The sequence below is a fragment of the Geotrypetes seraphini genome, chromosome 9 (assembly GCF_902459505.1).
Source record: "Geotrypetes seraphini chromosome 9, aGeoSer1.1, whole genome shotgun sequence".
In the NCBI taxonomy this organism is placed as follows: Eukaryota; Metazoa; Chordata; class Amphibia; order Gymnophiona; family Dermophiidae; genus Geotrypetes; species Geotrypetes seraphini.
In genome coordinates this window covers 162,872,000-162,890,663 of record NC_047092.1, presented here as the reverse complement: position 1 = coordinate 162,890,663, position 18,664 = coordinate 162,872,000, and the positions used below count along the sequence as shown (strand labels likewise).

Here is an 18,664-nt window from a genome sequence, read left to right as displayed (position 1 = left end):
GTCCAAACTTTTGTTAAAACTAGCTATGCTATCGGCTCTTACCACACCCTCTGGCAACGCGTTCTAGAGTTTAATTAGCAGCTGCACAGGGCGCCAGGACCAGGGATTGTCACACTGCTGCTGCTGTCAACAGATGCAAAGAGACCACCTTCCTGTGGCCTAAAGAGAACCACTGATAGCTTATGTCATTAATAGGTGACTCCCGCTGCTTACGTCAATGGAGAGGAGACCCCTCCCCCCCATCATTACTATGTTCACTGATACCTTAGCTCTTCTATGCTACCCCTGCCTCCTGTTACCTAAGAGTCCCCTTTGTTTATCAATCTAAATTTAAGTTGAAGACTCAGTTTTGGTTAATTCATTATTTGGAATTTCAACTACTATTCCTATTAACAATCACCTGCTGTGCTGTCTGTACAGACCTCAATATCTTTTTGGGTATCCTGGTTAAAAATACTTAATAAAAGCCAACATGGATTGACTAATCAAAATAGGGGAGTACCCAAGGGCCTAAAGTAGTAGGGGGCCCACTTTCTCTTAACCAATAGCCAGTAATATGGGTGATTTGGGGCCCATGAACCTTATTGCCTGGGGACCCAGAACAAATATAAAAGCATTAACATTTTAATGTATGCATTTCTGGTTTTGGATCTCGATTTTATGAATCTCTTCTATGGAGGGCTCAGTTTTAGTAGTCATGGATTTCTGGAATGGAATCCGATGTCTGGCAGTGACTAACCCTCCCTGCCTCCTTGCACAGGCTGAGCTCATCCTACACGCAGCCAGAATGACACTACATCATATTGGCTGACTAGTTGCCTAGTAAGTACACACTCTCAAGATATTTCACATCTTGTATTACTTTTGGTGCATGTTACATACAGCATTTAAGAGAAGGCCCATTATACTATGGGTTACACTATAGGTTATTATGGAACTTTCTAAGTCTAAGTGCTTTGAAAATACACCTCTAAGAGTTCTTCCTTTGGAAACAACCCTCCCCCCAAACTGTGGAACTGATGATCTTGATAAAAACTTTAATTTGAACAGGGTGAAGATTGACATAATAAAATGTACAATGTCACAAGAGCAAAGTAAGAATTGTAGCATAGACCCGACACGGGCCATGAATCAGTTGAAGAACAATCTTCTAGAGCAATTTGAAAATTACAACAGGAGATTGAATCTTCGTATTTTGAATTTCTCAATCTCACCTGGTATTCCGCCTGTTGATTTCTTCAAAAGATATTTGATTGAGAACTTGGGAATTCCTTCTGATAATATTCCTCCTTTAAATAAGATTTACTATTTGCCAAACAAAAAGATTCTTCAAAAGAATATGGAGAAAAATATTGGACAAGAGAAAAATAATGGACAAGAGGAACAGATTGATTTTGCTAATGTTACTGCTCTTTTAGAACAAACTCTGAATCCAGATACTGAGAGAATTACGCTTCTAATATCATTTGTTTTTGAGCAAGATTAAATATGATCTTAAGATTATATTTTAAAAATTCTCAAAAATTATTTGGAGCACAACGTATTTGGATTTATCCAGATGTCTCTAAAGTGACCCAGGAGCGAAGGAAAGATTTTCTTTCCTTACGACAAGAAACTCTTAAATTGGGTGCTACATTTCTACTAGCTTACCCTTGTAAATATTTGGTAAGGTACTTGGGAATCAAATATGTTTTTTTTTTCTTCAGACCATTTAAAGGAGTTTCTAAGAGTTAAAAAGATTACCAAGGAATGATGTAGTATGGAATATAATATAATTAGAGGGTAGCCGTGCCTCACTAAGCCTTTTCCTTTGAATTAAATTCTTTAATTTATGTCTCCAATATTATATGATTATCACACCCCTTTCATTGTGGTCTAAGGAAGGGATAAAATGTTTTATTTCAAATTTGAAATGTTTTGTTCAAAGTTGTTTTGTTCAAATATTGTTTTGGTGAAATTTGTTTTCTTTCTCTGTATTGCATGGAACAAGATTATTCTTGTGAATTGTTGTTAAAATTTAAATAAAGAATTAAAGAAACAGAACAATCTTCTTCCGGGGTACGGTACTGCCTATGAATCATAAGTTAAAAGATTTTCAAAAAACGCCAACGAAAAACTGTGCACAAACGAGCGCAGTCTGCCAACAGACTAAAAGAAAGACGCCGCGGGAAAATCAGGCATAAAAATGTATTTAGGTGTCGTAATGTGACTGCATGATGATATGGGGAAGGCTCACAAACCGCGCATGGTTGACGCTTCCGCACTCGTCATCACAACCGAAGTCAATCACATAACTGAAAAATACATGAGAATGAAACTTCCTCCTGAAGCGAGGCTTGAAACGCAGACATTTCCCAACGCTTCCTTTTTTGTAGGAGATGCAAATTTTGCAATGATGGTGGCAGAGAGCTAGTTAAACTACATTTCCCAGAGTTCCCAGTGACTTTTATTGCACAGGCGCCTGTGACACTGTACATTTTAAATCTTTGCACCCTGTTCAAATTAAAGTTTTTACATTACATTACATTAGTGATTTCTATGCCGCTTGTACCTTGCGGTTCAAAGCGGATTACATAAGAAGAGAGCTGGACATTTCTAGGAGGATACATTACATTGGAGAATTTCTGGTACAGGTATAAATTGAGGATATAGATTAAATTACATTGGAAATTAATTCAGGTTACGTTACATAGAAAAATACTCTGCTTCCTTACATTGGTAGATAGATCACCAGTTCCACAGTTTTTGTTTTTTTGCTCTGCTTCTACATTTGTGGAACTTTTGTGGTGGACTTGTTTCAGTTCTTCCTTTGGAAACACCTTTTCACCCACTAGGAACTTTGCTGCAGGATGAGTCTGGCACAGCTCAGGCATGCAGCGCAGATGAAAGAGGGAAGATGACTGCTAATCCAGAGGCTTGCAATCTAGGCATTTTAACTGGAGTTGGAGCAGTTTATAAAACAAACATAACTGAGGGAGGAGATGGAGAATAAGTGCTTACAGTCACAACAGTATTTCACAATTTTTTCCTCTTTCAGTACCAAATGAAGAAGTCCTGGATTTGTTTAATGAATCCTCTATGAGACTACGGTGTGACAGCTTCTTCCTGGAGGATAAGAGAACAGGTATGCTAAGACAGTCTTTATATCACAATACTCACCTTCAGATCAGTAATGCTGGGAACCTTCTCCTCCAGGAATAATTCACCAAGCTGCTCATCAGCATTGACCACACATTCAATCAGCTCTTGCCGCCTGTCTGCTGCCTCTGCTCTGAAGTCTATAGGGATTTCATCAAGCCTGACTGTCTGCCTGCAAACGTCACCAGAAACAGTAAAGCTCAATTTTTTAAATAGACAGATTTGGAAATTCATCTGTGGCATTTTTTTTTAAAATGCAAACAAGAAACGGCACTAATAGCTAAAGAGATGACAACTGTCCACCCAAGTCAACAGCAAGCAGAGAAAAATGCAACAGGTTAAGATGGGACCTGAAATGGCCCATGTATCAGTGCCTGCATCAGGGGTCTATATAACATATACAATTGAAAATAAAACAAAAGTATGTTATTCAAAATATTTTGAAGTGTATTTTTTATTTTTAAAAGTTCATACTTTAAAAAAAAAAAAATTTGTATTAATTTTATGATTTCATCATATGGTATATTCAAGTTAATTTCTGTAGTTTTGTCTGTGTTTTAACATATTATACAAACCCCTGATGCAGCACTGTTGCACCATGCTGGGTCCCATCTTAATAAAGCTGTGATTCATCAACTTTTGTCCTGGCTTGTTGCCTTTTACTCTGCTCAAAAAAGAAAAAGAGAAGCACACTAGATGAACACAAAAGCGCCATATCATTTTAAAAGGCAGCATATTTGAATCCATTATTGTATCTGAGAACAAACGTTCTGATGAAATTCACCGAGACAGAGGTATCATGCATGGGCCTGCATTGCTCCAGCACCTAACACTGATGGTATGACTAAAACTGCATATTTGTACCCTGTTATTTACACTTGTCCACAATACCATTTTCCATAGGACCCCCGAGTAAGAAGTGGACCGTGTTGGGTCCGGTACACATGACTACAAGGACCAGTTTTTGGATATATTTATTGTATCTATGCCACATATAAGAACATAAGAACATAAGAACTGCCATCTCCGGATCAGACCCATGGTCCATCGAGTCCGGCGATCCGCACACGCGGAGGCCCAGTCAGGTATACACCTGATGTAGTTTTAGTCACCCATATCCCTCTATGCCTCTCATAAGGAGATGTGCATCTAATTTGCCTTTGAATCCCAGCACAGTGGATTCTTTAATAACCTCCTTTGGGAGAGCATTCCAGGCGTCTACCACTCGCTGCGTAAAACAGAACTTCCTGACATTTGTCCTGGACTTGTCCCCCCTTAGCTTCAAACCATGTCCTCTTGTCCGTGTCGCGTTGGACAATGTAAATAATTTATTTTCCTGCTCTATTTTATCGATGCCTTTCAGCATTTTGAACGTCTCGATCATGTCCCCTCGCAGCCTTCTCTTCTCAAGGGAGAACAGTCCCAGTTTCTTGAGTCGTTCCTCATATTCCAAGTTCTCCATACCTCTTATTAACTTCGTTGCTCGTCTCTGCACCCTCTCCAACAGTTTTATATCCTTCTTTAGGTTGGGAGACCAATGTTGGACACAGTATTCCAAGTGTGGTCTGACCATTGCTCTATAAAGCGGTATTATGACTTTCTCCGATCTACTCGTGATTCCTTTCTTTATCATGCCTAACATTCTGTTTGCTTTCTTTGCCGCTGCCGCGCATTGTGCCGACGGCTTCAGAGTCCTATCTATCAGTACACCCAGGTCCTTTTCTTGTTCGCTCTTACCCAGAGTTGCGCCTGACATTCTATACTCGTATTCCTTATTCTTACTACCTAAATGCATTACTTTGCATTTCTCCACGTTGAACTTCATCTGCCATTGATCTGCCCATTTCTCTAACTGATACAAGTTGCTCTGGCGTTCCTCGCTATCCTCCTGCAATCTGATTGCCCGGCATAGCTTTGTGTCGTCTGCAAACTTAATGATCTCACTGGATATTCCGTCTTCCAGGTCATTGATATAAATATTAAATAGGATCGGCCCAAGTACTGAGCCCTGGGGCACACCACTAGTCACTTTCTCCCAGTCTGAGAACTTTCCATTTATGCCCACTCTCTGCTTTCTGTTTTCCAACCATTTGCCTATCCACCTTTGTATATCTCCCTCTATTCCATGGCTTTGTAGTTTCCTGAAAAGCCTTTCATGTGGAACTTTGTCGAATGCTTTTTGGAAGTCCAAATATATTATGTCCACCGGCATTCCACTATCAATTTGCTTGTTCACGGTCTCGAAAAATTGAAGTAAATTCGTTAAACATGATTTCCCTTTCCTGAACCCATGTTGACTGGGTTTCATCAAGTCGTGTGTATCTAGGTGCCGGACTATGCTATCCTTGATCAGTGCTTCAACCATCTTTCCAGGGACAGACGTAAGACTCACAGGTCTGTAATTGCCCGGTTCCCCTCTCGATCCTTTTTTGAAAATTGGCGTGACATTCGCTATCTTCCAGTCCTCTGGTATCTGTCCAGTTCTGATTGTCAGATTGGCAAGTTTCTGCAATAGCTCTCCGATTTCAACCTTCAATTCCTTTAAAACTCTCGGGTGAATTCCATCCGGTCCAGGGGATTTGTCACTTTTAAGTTTGTCAATCTGGTAGTATATCTGGTCCAACTCCACTTCAACTGTGGTGAGGCTGTCTTCTATTACTCCACTAAACACTTTCACTGCTTCTGGTATTTTAGCGGTATCCTCCTCCGTAAAGACGGACGCAAAGAAGGAATTTAGTTTGTCAGCAATTTGTTTATCTTCCTTGATGTACCCTTTTCTTCCCTGGTCGTCCAGGGGTCTCACCGCCTCTTTTGCGGGTTTTTTCCCTTTCACGTATCTAAAGAAGGGTTTGAAGTTTTTGGCTTCTTGCGCTATTTTTTCCTCATAGTCCTTTTTGGCATCCCTCACCGCCTTGTGACATTTCTTTTGATCATCTTTATGTATTTTCCATGCTTCGGTTGTTTTCATGTGTTTCCATTTTTTGAAAGAGTCCTTCTTTTCTTTTATGGCTACCCTCACCTGTCCGGTAAGCCATGCCGGTTCTCCCTTACCTTTTGTTCTCCCCTCTTTGGAGATCCTTGGAATGTGGAGATTTTGTGCTTCTGTGATAGTATTTTTCAGTAGGGACCATGCCTGGTCTACCGTTTCAAGTTTGTCCACCTTTTTCTTGAGTCGTTGTTTCACCATGGCTCTCATGCAATCGTATTTGCCCTTTCTAAAGTTAAAGGTTTTGGTTAAGGTTTTGGCACGTTTTCTATTCCCGATGTCAAGCTTAAAGTTGATCACATTGTGATCGCTCGTCCCCAGCGGTACCGTAACTTCTACTTCTTTTGTCGGTCCCGTGAGGCCATTTAGTACCAAGTCCAGGGTGGCGTTGTCTCTTGTCGGCTCCTTTACCAATTGTTCCAGGAAGCAATCCCCTAGCACCTCCAGGAACTTGGCCTCCTTGCCGCAGTTGGAGGTTCCTAGTTTCCAGTCTATCCTCGGGAAATTGAAGTCTCCCAATATTATTACATTGCCCGTTTTGCTTTCTTGTTTGATTTCCTCTATCATTTCTGAGTCAGTTTCCTCCGCCTGTCCTGGGGGACGATAGTAAAGGCCAATTTTCGTGTCTGCGCTGTTTTGGCCAGGAATCTTAACCCAGAGGGACTCTAGCTTCTCTTTTGTTTCCGTCGTAGCCACTTCAACAGATTCTATTCCTTCCTGAACATATAGGGCAATACCTCCACCTTTCTGCCCTACTCGATCTCTTCTATATAGTTTGTATCCCTGCAGTACGGTGTCCCATTTGTTTTCTTCATTCCACCATGTTTCTGTTATGCCAATGATATCCATGTTCTCATGTCTTGCTATCGTCTCTAGTTCTCCTATTTTGTTTCCTAGACTTCTAGCATTTGTATACATGCATTTAAGTTCCCTTCGTGTTACCTTTTTGGACTTTTTACTCTTGGCTGCCCTTACAGTTTCATTTACGTATCCTTTACTGCTCCTGTGTTATCTCCCGTGTTTGTTGTGTGGTCATCCCCTCCTGTGTCTGAGTTGTCCTTTCCTGCTTGTTCTCCTTTGTTGGCTGTGAGGTTGACCTCTCTTGTGTATGAGTAGTAGTCCTTTGTTCCTACGTCCGGGCATCCTGTTGTCCGTACCATCGACCGGTCGTCGACTGTCGGCTTTCCCCTGTGCTTTTATGATTTTTATTGATTTTATTGAATAAATTCCTGCACCTTGTACATTCCCCTGCAGTTTTAGTTTTGTTTTTTTGCTTTGCATTTTTACTGCCGTTCTCGTTGGTTCCTTTTGTTTTGCCTTTGTGTCAAACAAGGATCCAGAATGTTACAGAGATGTCACCTGGTCTTAAGGCAGCAGGAACACTAGAACCGATACCTAAGCAACTGGGGTCCTGGGTATTTGTTGAACAAGTGACAGTAGCTAATCTTCCCTCCTTCCTAACCAGACCCCTATCTGTGGGAACTCTCAGGTACAATGCTTTCTTATCCTGTGATAATGTATAAAGAGTAAAGTCGCACACTACAGAGGAAGTACCAGCCTCTATTACCATTCCTGTAATTAAACAAGAAGAACGTTGTGTTTGGTTATGCTTCCTTTCAGAGTGATGCTACTTGAAAATGTAATGAGCTTGCACAGTTAGGGCCTGATTCTATAAATTGTGTCTAAATTAGGTTCCACTAGGTGCCTTAATCACAGATGCCTAGCGATGCCTTACTTAGTTCCGTGTGCAACCTAATTGGTTTTAATGGCTGGTAATTGGCCACAACATTAAAAAATTATTTAAAAACAATAATCAATTTAGGTTGTGTGTGGATATCTTAGTGACACCTAAGTCAAGGTGCCCTCTAACGGCTAATGATGCCTATCTGAAAAGTAGGCATGGCTAGGGGCAGAGAATAGGCGTGGTTGACTTAGGAATCGCTAGGTGCCAGAAAAAGGCACCGGTAAATTAGGCCAGCTATACTGGTGCCTACCTCTAGAATGCCTAGGTGTGATTTAGAGAATGACACGGTGACAAAATTCATCACCGTCCCCGTCCCCGCGGATAACCGCGAGAAATAATCCCATGCCATTTTCTAGTGTCTATTTCAACCTTGGTCCTTCTACACCAGCATTCTTCAAAGTAAAGCTTGCGGATCAGTGGTTGTGGCCATTCATACTCTGATTCTTCCCTCTCTCTTTAAAGAATGACATGAAGATGGTTTCCCGCGGTTATCCGCGGGGACGGGAACGGTGATGAATTTTGTCACCGTGTCATTCTCTAGTGCGATTCTCTCTTTTCTTTTTTTTGCCACAATCCTACCTTTATTCAGTATTTGCTATTACATATCTCATGCAAAAATTTTTCTTTTAGTTGCTTAGAATAACGAGAGGAATTTTCTAGTTCAATACTTTTATTTATTTGCACTTTGCTTTTTTGAAAGAGAAAAGGAAAACCTTATCCATCTGTCCTTATCCTGACTGACTTCAGTTACTTCTCTTATGTCATCTTCACATGTCTGTGATGCAGCATTCCTTTTCTGTAGCTCAAAGATGTTATCCGTTTCCCTCTGGATCTTTTCACAGGGAAAACCAACACTTTGATTGATTTGATTTGTCTGGTTGCTTGATAAGCCGCCATGTTCGGGTTCTTTCATTCGTTCTACTTCCTGGTGCCAGAAGTTGGCAACGTTGATACAGCTTGATACCTCATTTGACAATCTCTCAATCTCATATTCTTCTTTCTTTAGTGACCAATCTTTTGTTTTATAACGAAGCCTTGAGTTCGCATTTTTTAATTTCCGATTTTCTGCCCTTGGAGCTTCAGTTTCCAGTCTAAAAATGCATAAATTTCATCTACAAACTTTTGCCTTTTCTCCTTGTTTTGAAGGACTTCCATACAGATATCATTTTTCTCAAATATCTGTTCATCACTTTCCTGAGTTTCCAATAATGGCATTTCTGGGAGGAATTCAGATCCAACCGTATCTATTGGCACCATTTACAGAATTGGGCCCTTAGTCCCTTAAATTTCTTAGCCAGTCCTGTGGTCTGAAATTATTTCTTGTCCAACAAAGTTAAACCAAAGGTCACTTTAGTTAGATTGTGAGCCTTCGGGACAGTAAGGGAATTTTTCAAGTACCTTTCTTATTTCTAATCTTAATGTATATTTTCTGTAAACCGCTTAGAACCTAACGGATGTAGCGGTATATAAGAAATAAATTACATTACATTACATTACATTACTCATGCTGGGTCTTTTATGGGAAAATCAGGTATTATATGGCTCATGTATCTGTGCAAGGAGTGAGCCCTGGCATTCTTACTGTACTCCACTGTTTGACAGCATCTATTTTCCTACTTACCCGTACTCCCCATCGAAGTATATAGCACACTCCTCAATAAGGTCTATAATCCCGCTAAAATGATTCTCCAGGCCCATGGGAATCTGGACAAAGGCTGCATTGCAGTTTAATTTTGATCTGATAAGAGAAAGAAAAGTCAAAGCTTAGCTTCAGCTGCATCTTGTCATTTAAGAAACAGTTTAGGAATTATCCAGTAGGGATTCTCAAAGATTACTTGCCAAATGTAATTTTCTTCATTTGCACAAGGGAAGGTCTTAGGAATGGACAAGAAATAAAGATGTACCTGTCATGCACTCTCTGTATTATTCTATCCTCTCTTGTGAAGCTCAGTGAAAGCACAACTTCTGTATTTTGTAGTCATACAGAAGAAAAAGACTGCAGCATCTTTTATACAAAAGTATATATATATATTTTCTTTGAATTGCATATAGATTTTTCTTTTATCCTAGGTAGCTTTTCAAATATATTTCCCCACATTCAGCCTTGGTTTTGGTTTTTTTTTCCATCTGATAAATTTAATCTGCATTCTTTTATCCTTTTCGTTAAATAATACAGATAGTATGCCACAATTAATATGGTAAAATATAAAGACAAAAAAGTCAACATGAAATTTGGAATGACATCAGACACCACTTGCCTGATTCATATTAGCACATGTTAAACATCTGCCAAAGCACAAAGCAAAGACATACATATCAGAAGAATTTATGTCCACGACTGACGAGTGGGACTTGGGTGCAATTGTACATGATGATCTGAAGGTGGCCAAACAGATTGCAAAGGTGATGGCAAAAGCTAGAAGGATGCTAGGGTGCATAGGAAGAGGTATGGCCAGTAGGAAAAAGGAGGTATTGATGCCCCTGTATAGGACTCTGGTGAGACCTCATTTAGAATATTGTGTACAATTCTGGAGGCCGCACCATCAAAAAGATATAAAAAGATGGAGTCGGTCCAGAGGAAGGCTACTAAAAAAGTGCGTGGTCTTTGTCATAAGGCGTATGGGGACAGACTTAAAGATCTCAATCTGTATACTTTGGAGGAAAGGCGGGAGAGGGGAAATATGATAGAGACGTTTAAATACCTATGTGGCATAAATGCGCATGAGTCAAGTCTCTTTCATTTGAAAGGAAGCTCTAGAATGAGAAGGCATAGGATGAAGTTAAAAGGTGATAGGCTCCACAGTAATCTAAGGAAATACTTTTTTACAGAAAGGGTGGTAGATGCATGGAACAGTCTCCCGAAGAGGTGGTGGAGACAGAGGCTGTGTCTGAATTCAAAAAAGCCTGGGATAGCCACCTGGGATCTCTTAGAGAGAGGAAGACATAATGGTTACTGCGGGTGGGCAGACTGGATGGGCCATTTGGCACTTAATGTATCTAGGTGTAACTATGAAAAACATGAACTGCGCAGTCACAAGAAATAAAGGTACAGCAAACAGAGGCCAAAAAATGGGAGGGAGCAAAAAGAAGGACATCAAGCATATTAATTATAGGCCTGATTCCAGGCATTTTTGAAACGCAAACACTTGGTGGGGGAGGGGGGGGAGGGTGTGTGTGGATTTTTCCACAGAGAAACTCTCTCTGTTCAATTTCCTAGATCAGCTTCCCATTGCTAGTGTTCTTCTTACTTAAGCTGCTGTATGGCCCGGTTAGGGTTGGAGCCAAGTCGGTCCAGTTTATTGATGAAGGTCAGAAAGGGGACATTGTAGCGCTTCATCTGCCTGTTTACTGTCATTGTCTGGCACTGAACACCTCCCACAGCACAGAGGACCAGCACAGCCCCATCCAGGACTCTCAGGGATCTTTCTACTTCAATTGTAAAATCCACGTGGCCTACAACAGAAACAGAAAGTCTGTGCTCAGGATCAACATCAGGAAGCAAACTTGAGAACATTAAGTACACCTGATCTCAGTGTAGACAAGGAAATAATGAATTCACATACAGTTTATAGTTATCATAATTGATGCAGTAAGTTATGGAGGCTGCAATTTAAAGCAAAGGGATCTCTTCTTTATCACGGAGCTAGTTGCACTATACAAGATGGTGAAGTTAGTGTTGCATGCTGGCCACGTGAAACGATCCAATTTGATATTGGGACAATTATTTTTGATAAGGAAATCGTATGACAGACAATTAAAAAGACCCCTGAGACAGGCCAAGAGCCAAAACACTGGCAATGTCTGGTCTTTTTAGTGAATAAAAACTCATCTGTCCCAGTTCTATGGCGTGCGCACTCTTTTGTGGGTGTCGTTGACGTTTCCGTGTATTTTGATCCCTTTCTGTGTGCTGTACTTGAAGCAGTATTAAAAACATGTCATTTTGTCATTTATTCCAAAATAAAGAATTGTGGTTGTCATTTACTACTACTAGTACTATTAATTATTTCTAGAGCGCTATCAGGCGTATGCAGCATTCTAGAAATAATTGTATAAAGTCACAAAGGATATAGACCCTGCTCGAATAAGTTTACAATCAGAGGGCATGATTTAATTGCTGGCTAGGGTGGTGAGCAGAGGGCAGTAGAGTTACGAGTTGAAGGCTGTCTCAAAAAGGTGGGTTTCCAGCCTACTTTTGAACAAGGAAAGGGGCTTGGTTAATGGACTCAGGTAGTTTATTCCAGGCATATGGAGCTGCAAGATGAAAGAAGGACAAAATCTGGAATTGGAAGTGGAGGAGAAGGGTACAAATAAAAGCAATTTGTCTGAGGAACTGAGTTCTCAGGGAGACGTATAAGGAGAGATAAGAGAGGAGAGATACTGAAGGGCTGCTACATGAACACACTTGTAGGTTAGTAACACTGTATGCGAAGGCGGATAGGAAGCCAGTGAAGTGATTTGAGGAGAGTGGCGAGGTGAGTTTTGGGTGTCAGGTCAAAAGCGCGCCGGGACAAAGGCGCACCCAGACAATTGAGCGCAGCGCGGAGGTGCGCGCCGCTGAAAATTACTGTTTCTAGGGCTCCGACGGGAACCCCCCCCCCCACTTTACTTAATAGACATTGCGCCGCGTTGTGGGGGGTTTGGGGGGTTGTAACCCCCCACATTTTACTGAAAACTTCACTTTTTCCCTGTTTTTAGAGAAAAAGTTAAGTTTACAGTAAAATGTGGAGGGTTACAACCCCCCAAACCCCCATAACGCCGGCGCGATGTCTATTAAGTAAAGTGGGGGGGTTCCCCAACAAAACCCCCCGTCGGAGCCCCTAAAAACAGTAATTTTGAGCGGCACGCGCCTCCGCGCTGCGCTCAATTGTCCGGGCGCGCCTTTGTCTTTCGCGCCGTTGTCTATGAACCGAGTTTTGCACAGATTGCAGGGGGAGAGGCGGTTCAGCGAGAGACCTCCTGTCAGACGTAGATTGCAGTAGTCTGTGAGGTTACGAGAGTGTAGACAAGGGTTCAGGTAGTATGTTCAGAAAGGAAGGGGCAAATTTTGGGGATGTAGAGATAGATGCGACAAGTTTTAGCAGTCTATTGGATGTGGATAGAAAATGGGAGAACGGAGTGAAAGACACCGCCAAGACTAGAAGCAGAGAAGACAGGAACGATAATAGTATTGTTTACAGAGACAGAAATGGAGGGAGAGGAATTACGGGTTTAGGAGGAAAGAGGAGCAGTTCAGTTAGTTTGCTTGGCTAGTGAAAATATGAGTCAACAAGTTTATAAGTGATATAAAGAGATTATGTACTTACCCTGGTAAGCTCTTTGCCAGTAGATAGGTGAGACATTCTAGACAACAGGGTTATTTCCCCATACTCGCATAGACTGCAGAAGGAATCCACTCTGAATTTTTCACAGATCAGCTTAGCGCCCTCTAGCAGTCAGTACCCAAGCATAGAAAGGCACCCACATCTGTGAAGTAGAGGCGCCAGTAACCACAGGCTAAACTACTATTCTGCTCATAAACAACTAAACAGTACCGTTAACTGCCAACACAGGCATCAAAGGAACTCAGAAACTACTCCCTAACAAGCTGAACATATGTACAAATTCTTCACAACCCCGAATGGCTGGCCGGTCATCAAGAATCAGCTTGGAGAAGCATAAGTGGACTGAAAACTGAAAGCAGGCACATGAAGGTCAGGGTGGGGAGTCTAGAATGTCTCAACTATCTATTGGAAAAGAGCTTACCAGGGTCAGTACATAATCTCTTTTTCCAGTGCAATAGGTGAAACATTCTAGACAACAGGGACGTACAAAAGCAGTCCCCCTTAAAATAGCTAGGATGGGCTTGCTGCGCCGACCCTTAAGACCGAAGACCCGAAGGCCGAGTCCTGCTTGGCAGCAACATCCACTCTGAAGAACTTGGCAAACGTGTGAAGCGAAGATCATGTGGCTGCCCTGCAAATCTCTTCAGGAGGAACAGCTCAATCTCTGGCCCACGACGAAGCCACAGGTAGAATGTGCCTTAATGGAAACAATAGACTGTTTCCCTGCCAGGATATAAGCTGACGAAATGGCCTTACGAATCCATCTGGATATTGTAGCCTTAGAAGTGGGAGCACCCCGCTTAACTGAATGAGTCAGCACAAACAGACGGTTAGAGATACGAAATTCGTTTGTGACCTCCAAATGACGTAGGAGCATCCTGCACACGTCTAATTTCTTCAGCAGGCGATCCTGAGTTCTGGAACCTGTCAGCTGAAAAGAAGACAAACACTTCCTGATTGACATGGAAAGCTGAAACAACCTTCAGCAAAAAGGAAGGAACTGTCCGCATACAAACCCCTGCTTCCGAAATACAGAGAAAAGGGTCTCTACAAGACAACACCTGCAGTTCAGAAACTCTACTGGCAGAGGTGATGGCGACAAGAAAAACAGTCTTGAGAGTTAAATCCAAAAGAGAGGTATCCCAAAGAGAGGAGTCTCAAGGGAGCTCCAGCAAGGCCGACAGCACCAAATTAAGGTCCCATGCTGGGAAATGATTCTTAATGGGCGGCTGGACCCAAAGAGCCCCCTTCAAGAATCGAGCAACATCCGGATGCCACTCCAAAGAGAACAGACTGGCCTGGGATCTAAAACAGGACAGTCTGGCCACATGAACCTGCAGAGATGCCACAGTGAGGCCTTTATCCAAACCAGCCTGAAGAAAAGCGAGAATCCGCGCAACCAGAACTGGTCTCGGGCCCACCAATGCTGGAAGGTATGCCATGTCTTGGGCCCACCAATGCTGGAAGGTATTCCATGCCTTAGCATAGGCCGAACTGGTCTTGGGCCCACCAATGCTGGAAGGTATTCCATGCCTTAGTATAAGCTGACACTGTGGACGACTTCTTAGCTCTGAGAAGCGTTATCAATCAATGGATCTGAATAGCCTTTATGTTCTAGGACAGCGCGCTCAAGACCCATGCTGTAAGCGCAAAGCGCCCTGGATCTTCCATGACCACCAGCCTCTGACAAAGAAGGTCTGTATAGACGCTCATACCTGTAGGGCCAAAGGTTCTCAATATGTGGTACAGCGTCAGTGCTGTATGTCTCCCAACTTCCTGCTGCAGTTGCATTTCTTCCGGTACACCTGCTTTCCTCATCTTCTATCCCCACCTCCAGACCAGCAGCGGCAGCTTAGTGTGCTTTTAACTACCCCACACAGCATTAGTTTAGCTGTGGTTTCATCAGGCAGCCTCGGGGCCTTTGCTAGGCTGGCCTGCTTCGATGATGCAACTTCTTCTTTCATCAGAGGCGGGCTGGCCTAGCAAAGGCCCCGAGGCTACCTGATGGAATCGTGTCTAAACTAATGCTAGCGGCAGCTGTGTGGGGAAGATAAAAGCACAGTGAACTGCCACTAGAGAGAGGAGAGGTACTCCTGGACAGGGGAGGAGGGAAAGGGAAGGGAGATGAGGGTATTGCTATTTATGAGGAGAGGTGCTGCTGAACAGGGGAGGAGAGAAAGGGAAGGGAGAAGGGGTACTGCTGGACATAGGGAGAGGGAGAGGTGCTGCTGAACAGGAGAGGAGGGAAAGGGAAGGGGTACTGCTGGACATGGAGAAGAGGGAGGATGGAAAGGGAAGGGAGAAGAGGTGCTGCTGGACCTGGAGAAGGAGAGGGAAAGGAAAGATGCTACACACTGGAGGGGAGGGTAAGATGGTGCATGGGAAGAGAGCATATTAGTTGTGAGTGAGGTTGGGGGATGGAAGGAAAGGAAAGAAAATTGCAGGAGGAGTGAGAGTGATGAGAGGGAGAGAAATGCACTTGGGTTGGAGAGGAAGAAATGGTGTATGGGGAGAGAGCATGTTGATTTGCAGGGTGGGAAGGAGGGATGTCACTCGAGGAAAAAGGCGAGGGAGAGAAAGCATGCAGGAGGCAAAAGTGTTGGACTCATGGAGAGAGAGAGATGGATGGGGAGGACAGAAAGGAAAGAAGGAGAAATGTCACACTCAGGGGAAAGGGAGAAGGCAAAGAGTGAAAAATTGGACTCATGTAGGAGGAGAGGGAGATGTTGGTTGGGAAGGGAAGGAGAAGGAGCATGCAGGAGGAAGAGAGAAAGAAATGCTGGACTGGTGGAAAGGAGGGAGAAATGTTGGACCGAGAGGGGGGCCAGAAAAGAGGAAGGGAGAGAGAAATGTTACACAGGGGGGGGGGAGGAGGGATGATTCAAGGAAGGGAGAGATAACAGACCAGGTAATGGAGGGGTGTCTGGTAGCACTATAGAAATAATAGTAGTAGTAAAGAGATGCCAGACTGGGAAGGGGGAAAGGAAGGAGAGAAATGTCGAACCACTGGTGGGGGAAGGAGAGAGATGTCAGATCATGGAAACGGGGAGGGAAGGAGATATAAGAAGGGAAGATAAGACATGGAAAAGTAGATTTTGAGAAGAAAGCAGAAAAATGGAAAAACTGAATGTTAGTTAATGCCAAAGATGGATGCAGGGCAGAAAGTGAAGAAGGAGAGAAAAACAGTTAATGGATAAGAAGGCCCTGGAAACACAGTTAAGAGCACAGAAAAATAAAATCACCAAACAAAGGTAGGGAAAATTATTTTATTTTCAATATAGTGATTGAAATGTGTCAGTTTTGAGAATTTATATCTGTTGTGTATATTGTGTGTATATGAAAAATGAATGGAAAGAATTGCATTACAATTAGTAAAGGGGATGGGGTCTGGGGTGGAGCTTGGGCTGTCTGTGGTTGGGGGTACTCAGTTGATATTTGTTAGATTTAGGGGGTACGTAGCTTGAAGTAGTTGAGAAACACTACTGTAGGCAATCAGCCTGCGCCTCTCCTTCTCTCCAGCCCTCTTCCCTGCTGACACCTCCCATTGGCGTCTCAGGGCCCATCTGGAGGGCCTCTGCGCATGACATCATCGCATGGACTTCCAGGTGCCTAGAGCGGCCATGGCAACTACCTTTAGTGTGCTCCGGTTTGAGAAAGTTTGAGACACACTGATCTAAACACTCAGTACTGAGTGGTTACTTTCTTCCACTATAACTAGATAATAACTAGAATGTCACCAACTGGAAATAGTTTGTCCTTTTTCAGTTTTCTTCTGGCTTTATACGAGGGTCATTTTATAAATAATGCACACTATTTTTTAAAAATTTACACGTTTTATTTTTTTTCCCCATGTATTTCTTTACAAGCCTTCAATATAGTCTCCCTGCTTTGCAAAGACCAAGTCCCAACATATAGGAAGCTTCATTATTCCCTCCAAGACACCGTTTTTGTTCAGTTGCCGAATGGCTCGGGTACCGGCGGAAGAAAGCTCTTCCAGAGATGCAAACCGATGCCCACGCATAGGTTGTTTCAACTTTGGAAAAAGGTCGAAGTCTGGTGGACTCATGTCTGGACTGTAGGGAACTAAAACGGTGTCTTGGATGGAATAATGAAACTTCCCGGACGTTGGGACTCGGTCTTTGCAAAGCAGGGAGACTATATTGAAGAATTGTAAAGAAATACTTGAAAAAAACAAAAACAAACATGTAAATTAAAAAACAAACAAACCAGTGTGCATTATTTATGAAATGACTCTTGTAAGAAAGAGATGGGGTTGAGGGGGGATCCACTTCCCTACCATTCCACATACCAGGCGTATCGATGATGTTGATATTGGTGTCCTTCCACATAGTATAGGTGGCTGCAGACTGAATCGTGATTCCTCGCTGTCTTTCAAGCTCCATAGAATCCATCACGGCACCAACACCATCTTTACCTTTCACCTAATGGCAAAACACAATGCATCACAACTCTGAATTATTAGGAAAATATCATACACTTCCAAAACTGTTCAATTTTTCTGAAATTCAAACCTGCATGTATATAGATATATAAAACCTAATAATATATATTTAGTGCATTCCAAATGTACTGTATATTTATCAAATTTTTCTTTAAGTTGTTTTCAAACAGTATGACAAAACATTTTTCAAAAGATGTTCATAGTCTTTGCACAAAACTACATTAAATGTCATAATTTAAGCAAATATCCTTAGTTCTAGCTCACATAACCTCCCTGAACAGGCCAAGAGTTTATTACAGCCCTTTTCAAACCTCTCCAGAAGGCACACGTAGCCAGCTGGGTTGAATATATATATATATATAATTTATTTAAAACATTTCTAATCCGCCTTTCTCCAAGGTAGCTCATAAAATTTCCATACATAATAAAATACACATTTCAAAGGAGACAAATTAAGTAGGGAAATCACAGAGCAGGATAGTTCAGTATATCATCACATCTTCAACAGAACAACGTCTAAGCAAATCTCAAGTAACATCATTCTTCAATATAGTACATAGCTTTCCAATAATAACTCAAAACACAAGTTATATATTCACTCAAAGAAAGCCTGAACAAACAGATGGGTTTTAAGCAACTTCCTAAATTGCAAAAGATTTCCACAAAATCGTAACGCTCTGGACAAAGCATTCCACATCGATGGTCCAGTTATGGAGAAACAGTATTGTTCGTACATAATGAGTATCGTTCTCTCTTTTTGTGCCCAACAACCTGTGATTCGCAGATCTCAGCTTCCACGGAGGAACGAACAACGTTAAACATTTTTTCAAATCCGAATATACATGAGGCAAATTTGTTTCTATTAGAGAAACCTTGTACATAGGTCTCTCTCATGCCATGAGGTATGAGATATTTATGTTAACTTAGGACCAGTTAATCTGCACAGTTTGATAAATTGACTGCCTTGGTATAGGCATTAGTTTTATCTAAAATAGACTCCTGCAATTCACTAT

General features: G+C 42.1%; 1 protein-coding gene across 2 annotated transcripts in view; it reads right to left on the bottom strand.

The window, feature by feature from the left end:
• Positions 1–18,664, bottom strand: part of GFM1 (G elongation factor mitochondrial 1) — a 98,342-nt gene that overhangs the window by 62,408 nt on the left and 17,270 nt on the right. Inside the window, exons 3-6 of one of the 2 annotated variants that reach the window (XM_033959486.1) lie at positions 17,499–17,631; positions 11,117–11,321; positions 9,490–9,606; positions 3,160–3,310 (exon numbers count right to left, since the gene is read on the bottom strand). In XM_033959486.1, coding sequence (XP_033815377.1) covers positions 3,160–3,310; positions 9,490–9,606; positions 11,117–11,321; positions 17,499–17,631 — 606 coding nt within the window. Of the gene's footprint in view, positions 1–3,159; positions 3,311–9,489; positions 9,607–11,116; positions 11,322–17,498; positions 17,632–18,664 lie in introns of those variants that run through there. The other variant, XM_033959487.1, reaches the window with a different exon arrangement.